Here is a 20297-nt window from a genome sequence, read left to right on the forward strand (position 1 = left end):
TTAAGGCAACATTGTGTGGTTTCCACTCTAAATAACATGTTTAAAATCCAATCTCCATTGGTGGCAAGCATTATGTAGCTAATTTCTTACATCATTGTTCTTTTCATTAATTAACATTTCTCCACTGTTGGAGCAATTATTGTGGGGCCTCTATGCTGTACATTTCTTTTCATGATTAATAAGGAGTCATTATATTTCCCTTCCTGAAGCAGTCAATTAACACAGAATTCTTTCCATTAATTACCGAATGTCTCTCTACCTGGAGAGCAATCTGCTCTGAGAACCTGTGACACCAATTGCTTTAAAAAGTTCTCTTTAAATTTTATTCCAAAAACACAAGCAATTTAGCTGGCAATATTAATTTGCCTCTGAAGCATCGTGGTGAATGAGAAACATCTTTTAATCTCATGCAAGAAAAAGCAGCCATCTGGCTGGTGAGAATTTCAGGGAGTGACTCTCCCGCTCTCCCTCTGTAAACGCAGGTCATTAAAGTAATGTGTTCATCTACATAAAACTCAAATGGAATATAAAAGGTAATATTTATATACAAACAGTTTAGTCCTACAATTTAAACAGTCATTGGTTTTATGAAACATTTATTTTAGTCTATCAGATTTGCATAACTTCATTTAAAAAATATTGTGGTCATTTCTCTGAGTCACTTTATTTCTCTCAGGAAACCAGGAGAGGGCTGTCCTTGGACACATATAATCCTATCAAAGGGCAAATCTCAAAAGGTTTCAAGGGAAAGGATATTTCTGGAAGAAACACAAGTACTTACTACTGATGTTCAGGGACCTCTCCATTTGGCAATAACATTTCTGCCTAGACCACTACAATCTGACACATCAACTGTGACTTTTCTACTTTTCCTCGCTTTTCACTGATGAGTTACAGAATGTCTTCAAAACCCAAGAGAGGAATTTTGTGCTATCTAAGCTTTCCTTGAAGGAATAACACTGCTGGTTTTCAGTGACTACTGAGAGATATGGCTTATTCCCTTAAATCTGAGACCAAAGAACAGACCAAAAACTGAGGACAGATTTCACAAAGTTGTCATCTAGTATTAAGATGCCTCACTTTTTTGGATTTGAATATAGTGGGGGAATATTCCAAGCAAAGGTTACCGTTTATGGCAAAAGATTCTGGGTTACAGACAATCTAAGGGGGGCCTATTAATTCTCATACTTTTGATGGAACTTAAAAATTTCTTATCAATTAAAATCAGGGAAATGTACACTTCTCCATCTATAACAAAATGTTTTCTTGAAACAAGCTAAGTCTTAAAGAAGAAAATGAGTACTTCTAGAAGAAACACCATAGTTTTCAAGACCATCAAAGTATTGACTTTGACTAAAACTTCTGGAACATATGTGAATGATTCTGATTGTCCAGGATTGTCTAAAGAGAATAACTTCTATATCTGGTTTTTCTCCTAATAACCTTTACAATAAAGAGAAAATCAACTTTCTCCTTTCTTGGCTATAGGAGTTTAAACTTATTCAGCTAACATGATCAATAAAACCAAATGTCTTCCTGAATACAAACTGGAGAATTTTCAGCATTCAGTATTGAATGGAAAAATACCTCTTCTTTTGTTCAAATAGCTGATATTACTGCAATGTTGACAGAGAAAAAAAAATTCCATGTCCAGTTTCCAATATAGATAATCCCTAAATAAATATATTTTTGTCTGTTTGTCAATCACTGAAATACCATGAATAAGAGAGGGACAGATCTGGGGAAAGACTGCCTTTGTGTAGCCAAGAGATGCAATCTGTTCACTGAGTTCAAACCAGGGCCTCCAAGTTACAATGGGACAATTACCCGATCCCTTGTAGGATAGAGTCTATGCGAGACAGTCACCACAGCCATGCACCTTGGAGATAAGACAGAGAACAGCAATTGCCATTGAATATTTTGGACAATTAATCTTTCTGCCTATGTTTTTGCCTATTGTTTATGGCCCCTAGAAAAGATGTAATTCTTTAATATTATAGTGAAGTTTGCAGCGAAATCTTCAGGTACCATCATAAATATGCACTTCCTTTTCACTATCTTCTGTGGGCAAATCTTCCCATTATCTGTAGGAACAGCCACACTTAACTGGAAGCATCACTTATGCTCTGCCAGATGCCTGTGAAGTTCACAGTGAGTGGCAGGAGGGATGGTGAAGACCCTGTGATCAGTCTGCAGGGGTGATGTTCAGGCACTGTCATAGAATCGTGTTGTTCAACTTGGCCTGTACACAAGATCCACAGGAGAATCTGAGATCCTCTGGGTGCCTAGGTCCCTGTAAACACTCTGATATAATTGGGTGGGATTAGCCTGAGCACCAGCTTTTATGAATGCTCTTCACATGATTCTAGTGTAGTCAGGTCTGAGAACTTCTGCAATAGAGTAGTTAACATGATTTTGGAGTCAAAAAAGTTCATGTCAAATCGAAGTCCAGTTCCTGACCAGCTGGGTCATCCAGCTGCTTTGAGTGACTGTCTGCTCAGTGGTCCTCCAAATGGGGTGTCTCAACCAGCTGCAAGGTCTCACTTAGGAACTTGATAGAAATGCACATTCTTAGCCCTCACCGAGACCTGCTGAATTGGAAGCTTCGGAGTAGGGCGTAGCAGCGAGTGTTTCTGATGCTGCTGAATTTTGAGAATTGCCATTCTATATTGGATATGGTCCTAATAGTACTGGATCCTTCTCAGGGCATTTAAAGACTACAGGAAATGTTTTAATTTTCTATCCACTTGGGGGTTGATAGTTTCTTCCCTCTGCCCCCTTCCCCGTAATCTTACACCTTCTCCTTCCCACCTCTTTTACAAAGACAGGTAATAATGCCACGCCAGAGACCAGTTCATTTCCACTTGACTAATACTTTGCTTTGACTTTTCTAAGTACAAGAGAAGTCTGACAACCCTTTGATTAAAAAATGTCACCACTAGGAATTCACTCTCAGTGTATACTCTTAGTAAAATGCCAGCATATATGTAATAAGGATAATCATTAAAGGATTGTTTGCAATTGCAAAGCAAACAAAACAAGACAAAACAAAAAACTGGAAGTAATCTAGGTGCTTCTTATTAGTTAACTGAGTAAATAAAACAAGGTCTATTCATGGTAAGAAAACAGATATGATGGTGCCATAACTGGCCTGATCACCTGTGGCATGAGCCACCTGTGTCCTTCCCCTTGGTTCCTTGGATTGTCCTGCTCGGCACGGGTGCTTGATCTAGCCCTCCTGGCCTTCTGTGTATCCCTTCTCCTGTGTGGCTGCCTTGCTCTCCTGTCCAGGCGGATGCTTTCCCAATCCTGTTAGGACACTGGCTACTGTTCCAGAAGCCCCTCCCTTTGTGGGATGGAGTCTGTGAACCATCTGCAGAGTTGTCTTAGATGGAGGCTCAGCCTGTGGTCTTGTTTTCATGTTCTTGGGTATGTCTTGCTCTGGATCATTGGTTTTGTTTTTTCAGAATGAGCTCTTCAGCCCTTTGCTGTTTCTATACATCTCAGCAGTCTCCAGGGTTGAGGTGCAAACTGTGGTGACAATCTGGCTCCTCTACCCACTTCACACAGGGGTTGAAGTAGTGACAGAAGAGGCAGATGCAGCAAGGTCCTTGACTTGTTGTTATTGCTTTTATGTTTGATAAGTATGATTGGACGGTTAGATCACTTGCTATTTTTATCATAAGATCGTACAAAATTTGCCTAGAAGCATAAAAATAAAAATCACCATGAAATCTATGCTAGAGAAGGTGTTAAAAAAGGTTTTTAAACCAAACTGAAAATTTGGGGTTGAATATTTATAAGGAGCACTTGTTTTAAAAGGACCTATATTTTGAGATGAGAAAGATGAATGACACCCTCATTTGATCTTGATAACACTTTGAAGATAAGGTACCTTCCAATAAATTAGGGAGGAATAATGTCAGAATTTTTTCCAGAAGCGGGCTAAGAACAGAGGGGAAGAGGAAGACTTATACTGAGAGGATACTGAGCAGCAGATCTCTCTACTTGGAAGGAGAGTTTGCTCTTCACAGTCAAAATCTAAGTTTAGGAATCAGTGCCTCATTCTCCAGAGAGCAGCTATCATTTTTTACAGTTCATTTTTATGGAGAAAGTTTTAATCTGCTCATTTAAAGACACACTATGATCAATAATCAAGCTCAGGTACTTAAAATTAGAAACCATATCTAAAGGAGCATTAGTTCCAGAAGATTTAGATTTTTATATGCCACTCAACTTTTGCTTCTTGGAGACAAAAGCAAAAAACATCCCTCTGGCTTTCTACCTTCTTTAAGGAGACTGGGGCTTCTGCCTGTTGTGAAGAGGACAGATTGGCTTCTTATGGCCAGAAGAACCTACCACATTTGCAGGAGTGCTGGATGTGACAACTGTACTTGCCATTGTCTGTCCCTTATTTCATGGAAGAGCAGGGATGGTCAGTTGTATGCTACTCAACCTTACTCTGGTTTTGAGGGTCGATTTTCCTTTACATGATTAAACAACCCATTTTCTGTAGTTTCATTCAATCTTCAATGGTAATATTAGTGGTAGGATTTTAGGAACAGATTTTACTGTGATTTTTATTTGGTGCCATGGTTTTTTGAAGAGTTAAGCTAAATGAGTAATTTCTTTCACCTGCTGTGTTAGCTTCCTAAGGCTCCAAAGCAAATAACCTCAAATAGGGTGCTTGAAACAACAGAATGTATGTTCTCATGGTTCTAGAAGCCTAAAGTCCAAAATCTAGGTGTTGGTATGGCTGTGCTTTCCCTGCAGGCTCCAGGGAGGATCCTTCCTTGCCTCTTTTAGCTGCTGATGGATGCTGGCATCCCTTGGTTTGTAGCCATATCACTCCAATCGTTGTCTCTGTTGTCACACAGCCTTCTCTTTGCATGTTCTCTGGTGCCTATCCCCAAACTTCCTCTGTCTCTCTCTTAGAAGGCACCCAGACAGAATCTGTGCTTTCAATCCCAAACTTAGGAGGTTGCATTTGCAAGTTCTGGGAAAGAAGGCCTGTTCCTATCTATGAGGACATGATTCAGCCCTCCATTGAAGGTAATTCCATCTTGACTGCTGTTTGTGAGAAGCTATTGTTCACCCTCTACCACAGGTGGCTCCATCACAACTACACTTTAAGGACCAAGTCCTACATGTTAACTCTGAGATTTGGACAAGAAGCTTTAGTACAAAAGTATTATTGGAAACGTTATTCACAGTAGCAATCATTTGGAAACATACGAGACAGCCGGCAACAGAGAACTAGCCAGTTGATGGCACAACGATGAGACATAGCACCATGCATACATTAAAATACTTGTTATTTTGAAAAAGAGTCGTGGCTTTAGTGTTCAGCAACAACTTGGAAGTGAACTGACATATGCAGTAAAATCCCAACAACAGGAAAAAACTGTTTAAGAAAAAAGATTAATGGAAATTTATCAACAATGGGCTGCTGTTTCCCAGGACAGTTGGGATATTGCCTATTTCTTTCCTTCTTTTAACTTAAAAAAACTTCATTGTGTTTTATTTTTTTTAATGAGGGGAACCTTGAAATATAGGACACTGCCAACTATGAACTCTTTTTTTCTTCTACCTGGGGAAATACTTTTAAAAAAAAATACTGCTGCAGGTGCATTTAGGACGGCTGGTGGCGATAGAAACTCGGTTTTGTTTCTATGCAAAGCCAGTTCACCTGCAAGGGGGCAAATGCTCCCCACCTGGAACATTTGAACTAGCTTTTATCTTTAAGATGGCATTTAGCTCCAGAGTTTTAACTAAAATTTCTTTTAGACTGAAAAATGTAGAAAGGAAATTTCCCTTTCAAAAGACTTTCATAGCCCAAGAATTTTCCTTGTAATTTTCATGACTGTTCTAAACAAAAGGAATCTGATTTTCTGCTGTGTTCAATATCAAAATTATATTTGAAGGAGAGAAAAATTAGCTGGCATGTCTCCACTTCAGGCTTCAGGGGTCTTTTTTCCATCAAAGAGAAAGTAAAGAGCTCTTGCCTTCCAGAACCCTCTGCCCAGTTACGGGCTTTCCAACTTCAGATGGTGGTCCTGCAGAACATCTCCAACCCCCACTGCAAAGCTGTCTCTTAAGGAAAGTGTGGCCTCACTCAGGCAAGACAGGGACACATCTACATGCTTTAGAAAGAAAACTGTGTGTTCTCCATGGGGTCTTCAAGAAAGCAGATGCCTGGGGGTATCTAAGTTTCCACTGAGGCATTTATGATGGAGTCTGTGACAATTTGGGGACTTGTGTGGAGGTGACCAGGTGCTTGTGCAAAGCAAGAGATATAAGGCTCTCTTCTTCTTGCTAAAGAGTGATGCAAGCTCACGCCGATTGCACTCATTTCTCTGAACCTCAACTCCCTAGCTGGGAAATAAGGTTAATAACAAGCACATTGATTTAACAGCATCTGCCCTGTTACCTTCCAGTCACCTTGAGTACCAGATGCTTTGAGAAAAATTGTAAACATTGCAGAGTTGACACTGCAAGTGTGGCCTCTTTTGTGTTCATGGTGTCTGGGCCAGGTGCCACCCCATCTACCATGCCTGGCCATGGGAAGCTGTATTCTCCAAGCTCTAGGACACCTCCTGAGGTCGGAGATACTGTCACAGAGAAGGACTAGGTAATCTTCAGTTCCTACCCCCTGAGCCAGCTGTGATTCTGGCATGTCAGGCACAGTGGCTTGTCCCTGCTCTGAGGTCTGATTCATTCTTTCTGTCCTTTTCTCTTTGAGAAGGGCTATGGTCTCCTCTTTTTAAATCAGCCTATCCTGACAATCATCAGTGATCAGCAGATGTTGGCTCTCTCCTGAAGGACCTCTAGTCCTCCCCAGAAAAGGAGACTCTGGATCCACATGTTTTCCTGTTGGGAAGCCTTTTCTGTTCTCAGATAGCTAACTCAGTCCACAGCTGCACTTCTAACCACTGTTTCTGGGCTGATCTCGGTGACCTGGCAGCACCTGTCATCTCTTCAGTGTCCTTTTATAGCTCAAAGTGGCCACATCATTGGATCAGGGTGCTCGCCAAGCTCCTACAATGTGCAGAAGTGTTCTGAGAGCCTAGGAGGAGGAGATGGTTCTTGCTGTTTGGGAGGGTATGATCTATCAGGGGAGACAAGGTGTAAACATGGAAAACAAGATTCTTATCAGGTGAAGACAGTCCTTATCCTTTTTCTGGAGGCCAGTGAATAGCTGATGAGTGGCCATGCTGGCATCCTGGTGCAGAAGCAGGACAGGAGCCCTGCCCTGGTCCCCAGGCCCATGTGCAACTGAATCATGAGTCCCTCAGAGGCCAGGTCAGTGTTTCAGATGGAGTAACATGGCTTGGTGATAGCTCCAGAATTTTTATGAACAGGGAGGAAAATTTCATATGGCTGGTGGGAAGTGGACAAGAACCTTCCATTCCTAGTGCATGGGCTGACTCTTTTATTTATATTGGAGATAAATTAATTCATTAAATGATTCCCAAAGGCATATAAGGTTTCATGAAAAAGAATCATGACAATGGTCATTAAAGAGACTGATCTGCTTCCAGTGAAGTTCTTATCTCTTTATGAGAAATTGAGATGGTTAGGGGTGGCCTGAAGTTGGAGCCTTTGGTGTTTTCCCTTGACCCCTTCTCTTTACATTGTCCCCCTTCAGGCCGAATGACAGTTACCATAGGAGTTTTAGACAAAGTCCAAGGCCCATGTACAGAGAACAGAGGGAAAAATCCCTTAGAACATTAGATGATGTGGAAGAAAATGTGAGAAAGCTTTTCTCTGCAATATTTTATGGCTCATTATAAGTCATTATAAAAATTTTAAGCTTTCTTTAACAGGTTTTCATATTTTCCTGTAAACGGATCTTACCATTGACATTGTAAAATGAAATCAATTGTACATAAAACTCCATACTCGGAAGAATGCCTGTTGTTATCTAAGGATATTATTTCTTAGGTATTATCGATCTAAAAAGGTGATATTTGCATGTTATTTTTGATCTGTAGGTGGGGAGTATTGTAGCTGCATTGTTTAGATCTTTGGATACAATGGGCTACAGCTCATTTTTTGTTGATATCAAAGGGAATTTGCAAAGAGAATTACAGATTTGTCTGGTGGATATAATTTCCCTACCTTAATTAAAAACACACCTTTGTTCATTTATTTTCATTTTAATACATAAAAGTCATATGAAATAGGGGATGAAAAAGTCAGCTGAACATTTCTGTCATGGCTGCTCAAACAGAACTGAATCTACAAATAGAGAAAATTCTAAATTACTAACTATATGCAGCTGGGTTCCAAGCATCATTTGAGATAAGACTCTTATTTTGTTGGGAAAAAAATCAGTAGGTTTAGTTGATTAGACACATAGCTAAAATCTATGGGTGGCACAAATAACTTTTAGCCTTGGTAGAAAGATTATATTTTGAAATTTTAGTTTCCACACTGTAGTCTATGATGTTGCGTCTATTTTTTAAAAACTTATGGCTATGATAAAGGAGTGGATTTTATTTATTCAGCCAGTGAATATTTCCTGGTACTGATCCTATGTATGCTACTTTTTACCATGGAAGGGGTGTCAGGAAGTCTAAGGGATATGCCTCAAAGACATAGAATGATTTGAGAGCTGGAACCAGCCTGTACCTTCGCCTTGGGCCACCCCAGAGTGTGAATTTTCTCAGCATAGGTGTTGGTGGTGTTCATCCACTAACTGCTGAGTTGGCTCAGTCAGTGACACAGGCAACACAGGTGTTAGTGCTCACCAGCCCTGGGCCATGTTTCTACCCTTTATTAACCCTTCCAGCTTGGGAAGCAGCACAGGCACAATGGGAGGGGATTTACATGGTATCACCCTTCATGTGATGACTCAGTCTCTTACAGATTCCTTCCCTCCTCCTCCTCCTCCTTTACCTGTCAGTTTATCCCATAAACACTCATGAAATCCCAGCACTCTGGGAGGCTGAAGCAGGAGAATTAGAAGTTTGAGTCCAGCCTGGGCAAATTAGCAACTTAGTGAGACCCTGTTTCAAAATAAAACATACAAAAGGGCCTAGGGAATTAGCTCAGTGCAAAGGCCCTGGCTTCAATCCCTAGCACAAAAAACCAAACCAAATCAAACCAAACCACCACTTATGGTGCCTAGTATATGCAGGCAGAGACTGCACTTGTTATATAGAATAAGACATGGGCTCTGTTCACAGGAAGCTTAGTTTGGTGGGAGGGATACATTTTAAGGAGGAATGAGGGTCTGCAGACTGTGGAGTCAGCCTCAAATATGTTATTTCTAACTTGAGTTTGCTTGCTTACGTTTCTTGTGATGCTTACATATAGTGGTCTGCTGGTAACAATCAGCTTAAAAAGAAAAGCTTGGAGCTATAGCTTTTGTCAGTTTCCATGGCATAAATACTATTACCGTGGCCAGTTTCAAGCTGCCCAGATGAGGCTGTTGGGGACAGAGTGGGAGGAGATAAAGAGGCTCCAGCAGTAGTGCCCCACTTGCAGGATTCCCCCATACAGGTGCAATAAGCATAAGCAATTTCAAGACCATAATATTAGTAAGATAATTTGGCAAAGGTGATTTTTAGGTATTGATTACCTTTATTTTAATGTAATTTATTTAGTTTTAAGTGCAGTGGACCCTCAAGTTATGACAGGCCTGACGTGGGAACAACTTGAGTTAATTAGGTTAATGGAAGATTCATTTGCCTCTTGTTCTCTATAGCATGTAGCCACATAAATATCTAGATTTCAGCTGTATTGACTTACAATCAACTTGAGTTAAAACCAGCCCTTGGGAACCGATGGAGTTTGTAAGTCAAGGGTCCACTGTATATGTAATTTAATTTTTACTGATGATTATGTTAGTAATTGACTTTCAAAATAGCTTGAAGTTTAATGGTCAGCTCTTGAGGACTGGTTATTTTCTGCATGCGTGCTGTTGCACTTGGTGAAGTATATCAGTTTTTACAGCCAAGTGTGTCCTCCCCATTTTTTTTGTCCTCCCCATTTTATACACCATGACTCCTATGTCTTTGTGTCCTCAGAGCCCTGCTTTCACAGAGCCTTGAGCATCATTAATTCATGGTGTTAGACTAATGTTTCATCTGTATTTGTGTACAAAGATCCTTTATTTTGAATGTTATTTAAGCACTAGGTTGAATTTCTGTTTTTGTACAGGATAGAAAAGATGAACACACACATTATCAGATGGTCTCTTCGTGAAGCCTTTGTACAAATAATGCATGTTACAGATGCTTATGGTCTTGAATCATTAGCATAACATATGCTCCCACTCAAAAATGGCAAATGTGCCTCTGCTCTGAAATAGCTCCTGTCTTAGCTTCCACATCCTTATTCTCAGGGTCTGGCTGTGGTGGATGTGCAAGGACCTTCATGCCAAAGGATGTGTTTAGATGCCAATTGCTTTTTGCCTGACCCAGGCCAGACTGTTCAAAGCTGGTGGCATTCTTTCTGTCATTGTCATGGTCACCATTGCCCTGTCCTCCTCATCATTACCAACAGGCACTGTTTATCAGAGGCCATCATGTGCATCTCACTGTGACAGACACCATGCAAATCTACTGGCACCAATGATCCTTCAAAGATCAGAGCTCAGATGCAGAGTAGACACCATCAGGGAAAAGAAGCCCGGAAGTTTTAGTGCAGGGGGTCAGGTGGAGTGATGGGGGCAGGACTCAAGGAGGATGATGCTACAGTGGGCAAGGAACAAGGGTGCACTGGCGGTGAGGGGGCAGAGGCAGAGAGGAAGTAAGTGGGAAGCCTTAGACACACTTCTCATTCAGGGAATGTGAATGGGGTGAGGTGAGATGGGAATGGCCAGGGAGAAGGAAGAGAGAGACAGGGAGAGAGAGAGAGAGAGAGAGAGAGAGAGAGAGAGAGAGAGAGAGAGAGAGAGAGAGAGAGAGAGAGAGAGAGAGAGAGAGAGGGAGGGGGAGAGAGAGAGGGAGGATGACAGAAAGGACAGAAAGAGAAAGCAAAAAAATGAGTGAGAAGAGAAAACTAAACATAGGGGGCAAGAGTGGGCTTTGAGGAGATGCAATGAGGGGTGAGGGGCCCTTCCCTGCATCGTGCCCCTCTGATCTGTCTCTGCCTACATGGCCACCAGCTTTAGGGAAAAGAGACTAAGTGAACGGGAAGAGATGATGGACCTACAGAGCTGTAACCCATCTGGCCCTTGTGGATTAATTCCTGGGCAAATTCAGGGGAGTTCTCATGTCAGCCAGCCAGAGCTCGGGCCATGAAAATTTCTCTAAACTTTTACTCTCCATTTCAAAAAGAGTCTAGAGTCTTTCTTCATGCAGGATGTTGTTTGAAAATCTCTGGAGGGGAGGCAGTGCAGACCTTTATTTTTCAAGGAAATTTTATTAAAAAAAGAAAAGCCTGGGCTTTGAGCTGCAGCATTACCATCAATAGACCTGCCAACAACCAATCCAGTGCAGGTTTGTAGCCCCTGTTTAATTTACTGTCTATTGATGTTTAAGATCCCAGAGAAAACAAAATCTCATTTCTGGAGCATTAATTTACTTCATTTTTCTGGGGAGTCTGAGAGTTAATTTAGAAACCCAAATGCCATCGTGGGGCACCCAGAGAATTTCTGCTACAGTGAAAATTGTGGCTTTTTTCTTTTACTCCAGGAATAGATGGAAGTATTACAAAAGGAATACATTTTCCTCTGAAAGATGAGCTATTTGACGACTACAGGCTGTTCCTTTTGATACAGAAATCAGTGCTTTGATTTATTGTCATTAGGCCATCTCCTTCCTCTGCTGAGCTAGGGGCAATCAAAGCGGGGTAAGCAAATGGCACTATTTTTCCTGTAGCCATTCGGTAGTTTCCCATGAGAATCCAGAACCACTGTTCTCAGAGACTGATGTTTTATCCATCTTGTGGTCACAGAAGCCTCGAAGAGGAGGATCCTGAGGCGGGGGGAGAGGGTGGAAGTCTGGACCCTGTCCTTTTCCCTCCTGGGACCTGCTGGCTCGTTGGCTTCTCTCCTTGGCTCTGCACTTCTTAGCATTGCCTGATGTCTCCACCTTTGGCCTTAAGTGGAAATTACCCCCCTCATTCTTCAGACTTTGTGCTGTGCTCGGCAGAGTGAGGTAGAGAGTGGACCAGTTCCTTGGGTTTTAATAGGTAAACAGTCCCAGTTAGTCGATCCACAAATATTTATTGAGCACCTAAGATATGTCTTGTGCTACACAGACCGTGGGAACAGAGTTTGTGTCTCCCTCAGCTTCTGTGTGCAGGGGAAGCTCTAGGATGGCTGGATTTCACCTGCAGACTGTGGAGCTCACCTTGCCCTCCGCCTCCCAACTGCTCAGATCCTGCAGTGGTAGCGGAAGCTGAGGACCTCCTGGGTACAAGATGCTTCCTGCCTCAGGACACATTTGCCTTAGGTGATATGCTTGGCTTGCCTCGGCCTTCATTTTCCTTCTCTCCTCCCCAGCCTCTGTCCCCTTTGCATCCTGTGAGGCCAACCTCTCATCTTTGACTAGTTTCAGCCACCAACATGTTCATGTAAAGGGTTTTAGAAACAGCCAGGCTGTAGGAATTTGGTGGGGTGCACGTGCTCAGAAACCACACTTGCGATGAATACTGTTTTCACTTGGGTTATAAACTATGGACTCTCACTTTTGAAAGTTTCTAAGAGGTCTGATTCACTCCCAACCCAGGGTTTCTATGACCACTTCATCACTCTCGTTATTATTGGACGGCTTTGGGGAGGGTAGGGTTTTTTCAGGCAAACTCAGGCTGCTGCTCCCCACCCCTCAATTGTGCTTTATGATTATTTTCCAAACTGCATTTATGGAAATGTTCCTAAAGTGGCGATGACATCCTTGGGGCATAAGCACTGAGGCCAGGGGATGGAGGGAGCTGATCTTGGGCATCAGAATGAGGGGGAGAGCGGGATCGGGGGGACACATGCCATTCTTGGCCACTGTCTCTGAGGAGCAGGAGCTCTCTTAGGGGCTGGTGCACACTTTGTGTAAAGTCCCCCTCCTCCTGCTCACCCAGGGGCTGAGGCTTCCCCTCCAGAGCAGCATATGCAGGCTTTTGAAAACATCTAAGAGGAAAACACCTTTTTGCAATAGTGGGGGAGAGATGTCCTGCCCAGCTAAAACTTTAGTGAAAAGTGAGTGGCCCAGGAGGGGAGAGCCCCTTTGCCTCTCAGTTAATTCTGTGGCTAGTCTGCACAATAATCAAACCAATCAGGGACAGCTTGAGCCACTGTTTGTCTGCAGTGGCAACCTGAAATTTCTAGGTACTTGTCCTCTGCAGACATTTCTTTTATCATGTTGGGGGTCAAACCCAGGGCCTTTCTACTGCACTATATCCTCAAGCCCTGCTTTTTATTTTTAATCTTGAGACACTGTCTCTCTAAGTTGCCTAGGCTGGACTTGAACTTGCCATCCTACAGCTCAGCCTCCCATAAGTGCCGGGATTATAGGCCTGCAATACCATGCCAGCTTCCAGGGCACTTTTGCCCCATGCACGTGGACTGGCTGGTGCAGAGAGGTGCCGTGCTTTGTCACCCAAGCCCTTAACAATACATACTGTGTTTCTTTGACCTCACTCATGACCAGGATGTGGGTTGAACGGAGCCTGCGGCTGGGTTTTGGAAGAGGATAGCTAATCGGGCTCTTACCTGGCAATCTTGTCTGTGCAGGACATGGTGACCAGCTGCTCCCCCAGCAGGATGCCGTCCCACGTCTGGACTGCGCTGGGCCCCCGTACGGGGACCGTCCCTTCCCCAGACTCAATCTTGGTGCGCAGGTGTCCTCGGAATTTCCTGACGAGGTGTTTGCTGCTGTTCACTGGGAAGGAAGAGGTGGTGTGAGAGGTGGCAGGGACACGACGCCAGGGATATGGAGGGTCCATGGTTGAGAGGTGGAAGATGAGGAGGGAAAAGAGACTGAGGCAGTGTGTCAAAGGGCCCCCAGGGGGTGAAGGAAATGAGGAGTGGGGAATTTCCTCACTTCAGCAGTGTCAGGGCTAAGAGCTGAGCTGTAGAGCAGTGTCGCCCAGCCAGTGCCAGCTGGGCATGGAAGGGCACAGAACATTTCTGAAAGTCAGTTCTGGTCCTGGAAGGGCACAGAACATTTCTGAAAGTCAGTTTCTGTCTCCACCACCCAACTCTGCCGCTGACCCGAAAAAGCACGTGGAGGGTGACGCATCAATGAATCGGCCTAACTCCACACCCCTAGATCTTGATTTACGGACACAAATTTCAGCATGTAAATGTATTTTACATGTCATGAAATACAGCTTGCCCTCCATATCCTTGAGTTCTGCACTAGTGGAATCAACCAGTTGATGATCAAAAATATTTAGAAAAAATTGCTTCTCTATTGAACATGTACAAAATTTTTTATCACCATTTTTCTCTGAACAATACATATAGGTGGCTATTGAAAACTAAGGTGAATGTTTAAGTTAAATGAACTTCTTAAAATAAAAGGCACCTCACCAAGAATTGACAAAGGTGTTCGAAGAGGGGGAATATGTTTTGAGTATTTTGAGGGGGATTAATTGCAATGTGTCTTTTACTGTAACGAATGTTAAAATTTTTTTAAATACTTCATATAACAGCTATTTACATGGCATTTACGTTGAATTAGGTATTATAAGTCATCTAGAGATGATTTAGAACTTTAAGGAGATGTGCATAAGTTATACATAAATACTATACCATTCTATATAAGGGACTTGAGCACCTTTGTGTTTGGTATGCACAGAGGGTCCTGGAATCAAATCCCAGTGGATACTGAGGAGTGACTATATTATTTTTTTTCACTATTTCAGGCCATTTACAAATTGTAAAACCATTTACATCTAGCTTTCAGGCCATGCAGAAAGAGGTAGTGGGTAGGATTTGGCCCTCATGCTGGTGTAGATCTGAATCCTGGCTCTATCGTTTACTAGCTGTGTAACCTTGAGAAAGTTACTTAAACTCACTGTGAAGTGGTTACTGTACTTCCTCTTCAAACAGTGATGGTAGCCTGGCTGCTCAGTCTTGAGGGTTTGATGAGATAGCACATGTGGAAGTGCTGATACAGCTAGGAGCCCCTCAGCTCTTTTTAGTTCCTCTAATTACTGGGGGTCTGTATGAGGCAGGCACTTTCCTAGGCCTAGAAATTAAGGGTGTCTTTATTCATCCCTCATGTGTCCTGGGTGGCAAACTTTTCTTTCAGAGCCTTGTCCACACACATCTACCCATGTATGCCAAACTGCACACCCCACACTTACTTGGAGAAGTATGAACAAGAGGAAATTTGCATTTATTTTTTCTTTCTTTAAGAAATGTTGTATATTAATTTTGGATTGTAATGTATTAGAGAAATGGTTAACTGTTTCACATACAAATTATACATAAAAAGCATAGTGATTCTTTCATTTACATACATGTAACATGAATGAATATTACACATTTTAAAAAAGGTTTTCATTTAAGTTTTAGAAATTGTGTATATGGGGTCTTCCCCTCATTTATTCTCATCGAAATGCTCACTAGCAGATGCGGGTTTTTATGGGAACTTTCTCCTACAGATAGCAGAAAAATTTCCACAGGACTTTCTTACTGGTTCTAAGAGCTGAAGTGTCTAAGGTTTACATTTTGGGAAGAAAGATTGATGTATTCCTTGGAGAAAGTAAACTTTTGGACAGATTTTTTTTTTACCCTGAAACAAACCAGATACTTGCTGAGATCCAGTTTGGACTTGTCTGTGAGTCATCTACGGAAGGAAAAATCAAGGACAGAAATGTAACCTGGGCAGGGTATAGGAAACAGATGCGCAGCCCTGCCTCCCAAGGAGGCGTGAGAATCTCTTCTGTGCAGCTCCAAGTGGTACCGAAGATCAGAGGACTATAATGGTGGCGATGATGGTGATGACTGCGCAGATGTCAGTGGCAAGCAGGATGCAATGGTGCTGTTGCCGCTCGGGATGGTGATGGTTATGATGCTGGTGGTGGTGATATGGGGAGGATGGAGATGATGTGTGCTGACGTGATGGTGACCATGGGGATGGCAATGACGACGACCATGATGATGATAATGATGACAATGATTACTTTGGTGGCAATGGTAATGATGCTAAGGCAGTGGCAAAGATGATGCTTGTGGTGGTGGTGATGATAAATGCAACACAAAATAGTTCCTATAACCAAAAACTCCTTGCACAAACCACGAGTTCAACCTGAATTTTTACACCCTCCAGGTGGGGGTTTTCTCAGTAGGAACTCTCTGTGGTAGGCTGTGCTGGAAGTAGGGGAGCCAGCATGCCTCAGTTTCTACAATGTTACCACAATGTTGGGAACTTTTTGATTTGGGAGGCAGTTTCTCAGCGAACCTAGTACTTGCTGTCCTTCTATTTATGTTAATTATAATGTCCTTATAGTCTCCCAACACTTCAACTACTGTGTGATTTTCCAGGCTTCTAAAGGTGCCTATTGTGTTGTAAAGCCTACCTAAAGTCTTCCATCTGTTAAGGGCAAGACAACAAGGAGATCTAGCTTGAATTATTTACTGGTTTTCAGGAGTTAAGACAAAGTTTTAAGGCTAGATTCATTTTGTCTCAAGAGCCAGGTGCATGAGACACTCCTGAGAGAGTGTATTTTTGAAGGAGTGAGGTCTCTCCAGCACGCTCCCTGCTGAGCTGGAACACAGAACTCTTTCCTCTGGCTTCGTCTCAGCTAATTGCTAGAGGCAGGAGAGAGCTGAAGATGCCACTTCAAGTAGAAAGAAATGCCAATCCAACCAGCAAATACAGGGGACTGAACTTAAATAATCTGTAGTGTGCCTGAGAGAGTGGATGTGTGAAATGTTAAAATCCTGCCTGGCACCTGTGCATAGATACTCCCAAATCCATCAACACATTCTAGTCCAACTCTGATCTTCCAAATCATCAGGTTCATCATTATAGTGTTTATTAACCTAAAACTTTTATTTTTTGGGGGATTGATGTTATGGTAAATTAGCATGGTAAATAAGCTTAATAAAATTGTTCAAGTGAATATTTTATTTTTAGGGGAGAATCAAAAGGAGATGGTGATAAATGACAAATAAATCAATTCCTTAGGGAGCTAAAGGTTTATCTATAAAGCAATGTGTAGCTGTGCAATGAGATAGAGAGAGACAGAGCCAAAACTAAAAGCAAACAAATCCCCAAACAAGATTTAAAATCTGCCACAAAAATACAAGAAAGGAAGAAGATACTTTTAAACCCTACTAAGTTACTTTAAAATTTCAAACTCTCTTCAAAAGGTGTGTCCCAGAGCTGGGGATGTAGCTCAGTGGCACAGCGCCTCCTTGGCAAGCTTGAGGCCCTGAGCTGGATTCCTGGTACAAAAAAAAAAGTGTGTCCCAGAAGGATACCTGTTAATAAACACCTATAAAATACCTGTTAATAAATACCTAATGAATACCTGTTAAGCCATACCTATTAATACATATTATTTATTACAGTAATAAGATATACAATATTTACCATATAGTAATGTAGGTGATCTTTGCCTTATTTGATGATGATAGTGATGATGATTTATGAGGCCATTCATATTTATTATCCTACAATTCATGAAAATGATCGTATACTGCAAGTTTCTGTAACTCAGTAGGGAATCTAAAGATAAGAATTTATGGAATGTATTTTAGATTCCCTGACTTTATGGGATTTTGTTTCAGCCTCCTAAACTGACCATTTATGTGAAGAATGGAACTGGATTAGAATGAATGTATTAGGCACTTAGCATAAATTTGTAGATAAATATATAAAAATAATTTTGCTATTTGTCATGGCATGGCATGTGGAAGATAGATTGGAGAATTTAATCTATTAAATTCTTGGAGAATAGAAATAAGAGCTGAATTTCCTAGGTTATTAAAAAGCCATAATAAGAAAGAAGAATTTGCAAAAAGGTTGTTGGTGAAGTGCCCTGGGTCCTCACAATCTTCTCTTACATGTAGGATAACAGCCTGGGTTCCAGCTCCGGCCTCTGGAACCACTAAGGAAATGGTATGGTCCTTGTGGGTCTGGGGGGAGTCTTCCCTCCTTGGTAGTGGTGGCACTCTTAAGCTTCTCAAGGACATTTGCCAAACTCCCAACTCTGACCTAGAAACAGTGTCCTCTGCTGATTGAGTGAAGAAATGTCTTTTAAGCATTTTTGCCCCCTTGACTAACTTTGGCCCATGGAGAAAGTCATATGGTTTAGCATTTTTGAGTCAGCTGAGGTGGACAGAGTGGCTTCGGGTTGTGTAAGACCAGAGACCTCAGTCTGCAAAGGTGTCACTGAAGCAACCTTTCCTTCACAGTGCATGTGATGCACCAGTGAAAGCCTGCTCACCTGCCCACTATGCTTCAGGTCAAAGGGCCCCGGCACAGGCCACAGAACTCTGTCTGCCCTTTGCCGATACTCTGCTAGATCACTTTCTCTTCAAAGACCCTCCACTAAGCCAGCAAGAAATAAATGCCCAATCTGGACAGGAGATAATTTAAGGGAGTTCAAATCTAGTGACTTGAAACATGACTGATGCTCAGAAAACTGCAGATTTGTGAGCTTCTCTCCACCCCTAATGGATCTGCATCTCAGACAAGTAGCATATGGTAGGAATATGAATTTTAAAAAATGTCTCAGGAGACCCTGATAGAAAAGCAAGGTTTGGAAACAACCAAATCTAATTTCTGAACTTGCAGGCAATGTATCTCCCAAAATGTCATGGGCCAATTTGCATTGATACCATACTCAAGCCACCAGGAATGGAAATTTTTTGATCTAGATGAACGTTTTGGTAGAAAATAATAAAACTCAGAATGTAGACTTTTCCCAGCAACAGGCATCCCAGGGAAGTCGGGCCTGATGACCACATCAGAGTCCTGGGTCATCTCCTAGTACTTAGAAGCCCTGAATCTGGGCCTGAGGGATCCTAGCTGACTTCAATCCACAGGGCTTGGGGAACTCATGAAAACTTCTCAGCTGGGAGAACAGCTGCTTGGCCAGAGAAGTGCCTGGTGGAAAGCAGTGACTCTGCAGCTGTTGGGGAGTTGGAAATATGTTCCTAGACATTTCAAGTCAGACTCCCTTCTTTCTTGGCCTCCTGATTATTTGGTACTTGAATGACTGAGACTTTCTAGAAAACGTTCTTATTATACTCTGTTCCCTGTTTCTTCATTCTTTGAAAGGAAGAGGCACAATCTAGGCTACTTGTTCAAGTTTCTAAACTTCTCTTAGGCTTAGTCATGTTGGAGTTATGTTTGTAGATGCTGAGGCATTGCCTGTTGAGTGTCTGTGTGGATATATACTAATGCCTGTGTGTGTGTACATGTGCTCATGTATACATGTTTGTGCATGTATGTTTTTGTATATGTGTATGTTTGTATGTGCATGAGTAAGAAAGAGGGGGAAAGGGAGGAGGAGGGAAGAAGAAGAGGAGTTGGGGGAGAGAGACAGAGACAGAGACAGAGAGTCCGAGACAGAGAGAGAGAGAAAGAGAAGATAATTCTAGCACAGTGGCAGGTTGGTGGAGGTAAGTATGGTGTGGGGCCATATGGAGTTCATAAAAGTTTTGTGCAAACTAATTGAGGGTAAGGAAAAAAAAAGAACTACAGTGATCAATGACCAAGTTGTATCCAGGCACAGTGCTGGAGAGCTAGAGAGCCCCAGAAAGGTGGAGAATGCCAGTTCAGAGTTTCCTTTAGTTTAGGATGAACTTCTTAGATTCTCAATGAAGATTTCAATGTAATGCATAGAGAATGTCTGTGCCAGGCAGTCTCTGTGTTTGTGAGCATATTGATATGACACTGACCTTTGGGGGACAGCTGGTCCAGGAAACACAGTCCTCAGGTCTTCACTTAGGGCCATGGACCTTTGGTCTGGAAGTAGGGTAAGGCTGGGGCTTTTACAGGGTTAACATTTTGGGGGTAGATGGTGCTGTCTGGTGACCCCAGGTGTAGATTTAACTGGCGTTTTTCTAGCAAGCCTTCCTGCACGGGGCCTGTCACCACAGCTGACCCTGGCAGGAGCCCTTCTGAGCAAAGGCCTTGTCACTCACAATATCTAATCTAGCAGTCCAGCTCTCCTTAAGCAGTAGCAATGAAGTGAGCAACTAGTGAGCAACAGAGGGCTGCTTTGTCTCTTGTTGCAAAGTGGAGCTTAGTGGATTTCTCTAAGGTGGTGTGATTGCAGAATTTATTCCTGAAGAGTTTCTGTTTCCCTCAGGAGGTGTGAGGGATGCTGAGCAGTCTCTCTGAAGGCTCCTTCCGAGCAGACACAGCAGGCGTCTGAGTTATCTT

At 42.3% G+C, this 20297-nt stretch overlaps 1 protein-coding gene across 3 annotated transcripts in view; it reads right to left on the minus strand.

Annotated features, from left to right (window-relative positions):
* Nucleotides 1-20297, minus strand: part of Adarb2 (adenosine deaminase RNA specific B2 (inactive)) — a 549151-nt gene that overhangs the window by 24061 nt on the left and 504793 nt on the right. For all 3 annotated transcript variants that reach the window (XM_087181947.1, XM_087181948.1, XM_087181946.1), the window contains one exon: nt 13658-13826. In XM_087181947.1, the coding sequence (XP_087038073.1) occupies nt 13658-13826 (169 nt within the window). The remainder of the gene's footprint in view (nt 1-13657; nt 13827-20297) is intronic.

The sequence above is a fragment of the Heterocephalus glaber genome, unplaced genomic scaffold, assembly GCF_053883595.1.
Source record: "Heterocephalus glaber isolate CG9 unplaced genomic scaffold, H.glaber_assembly_v1.0 deba00001472, whole genome shotgun sequence".
Lineage (NCBI taxonomy): Eukaryota > Metazoa > Chordata > Mammalia > Rodentia > Bathyergidae > Heterocephalus > Heterocephalus glaber.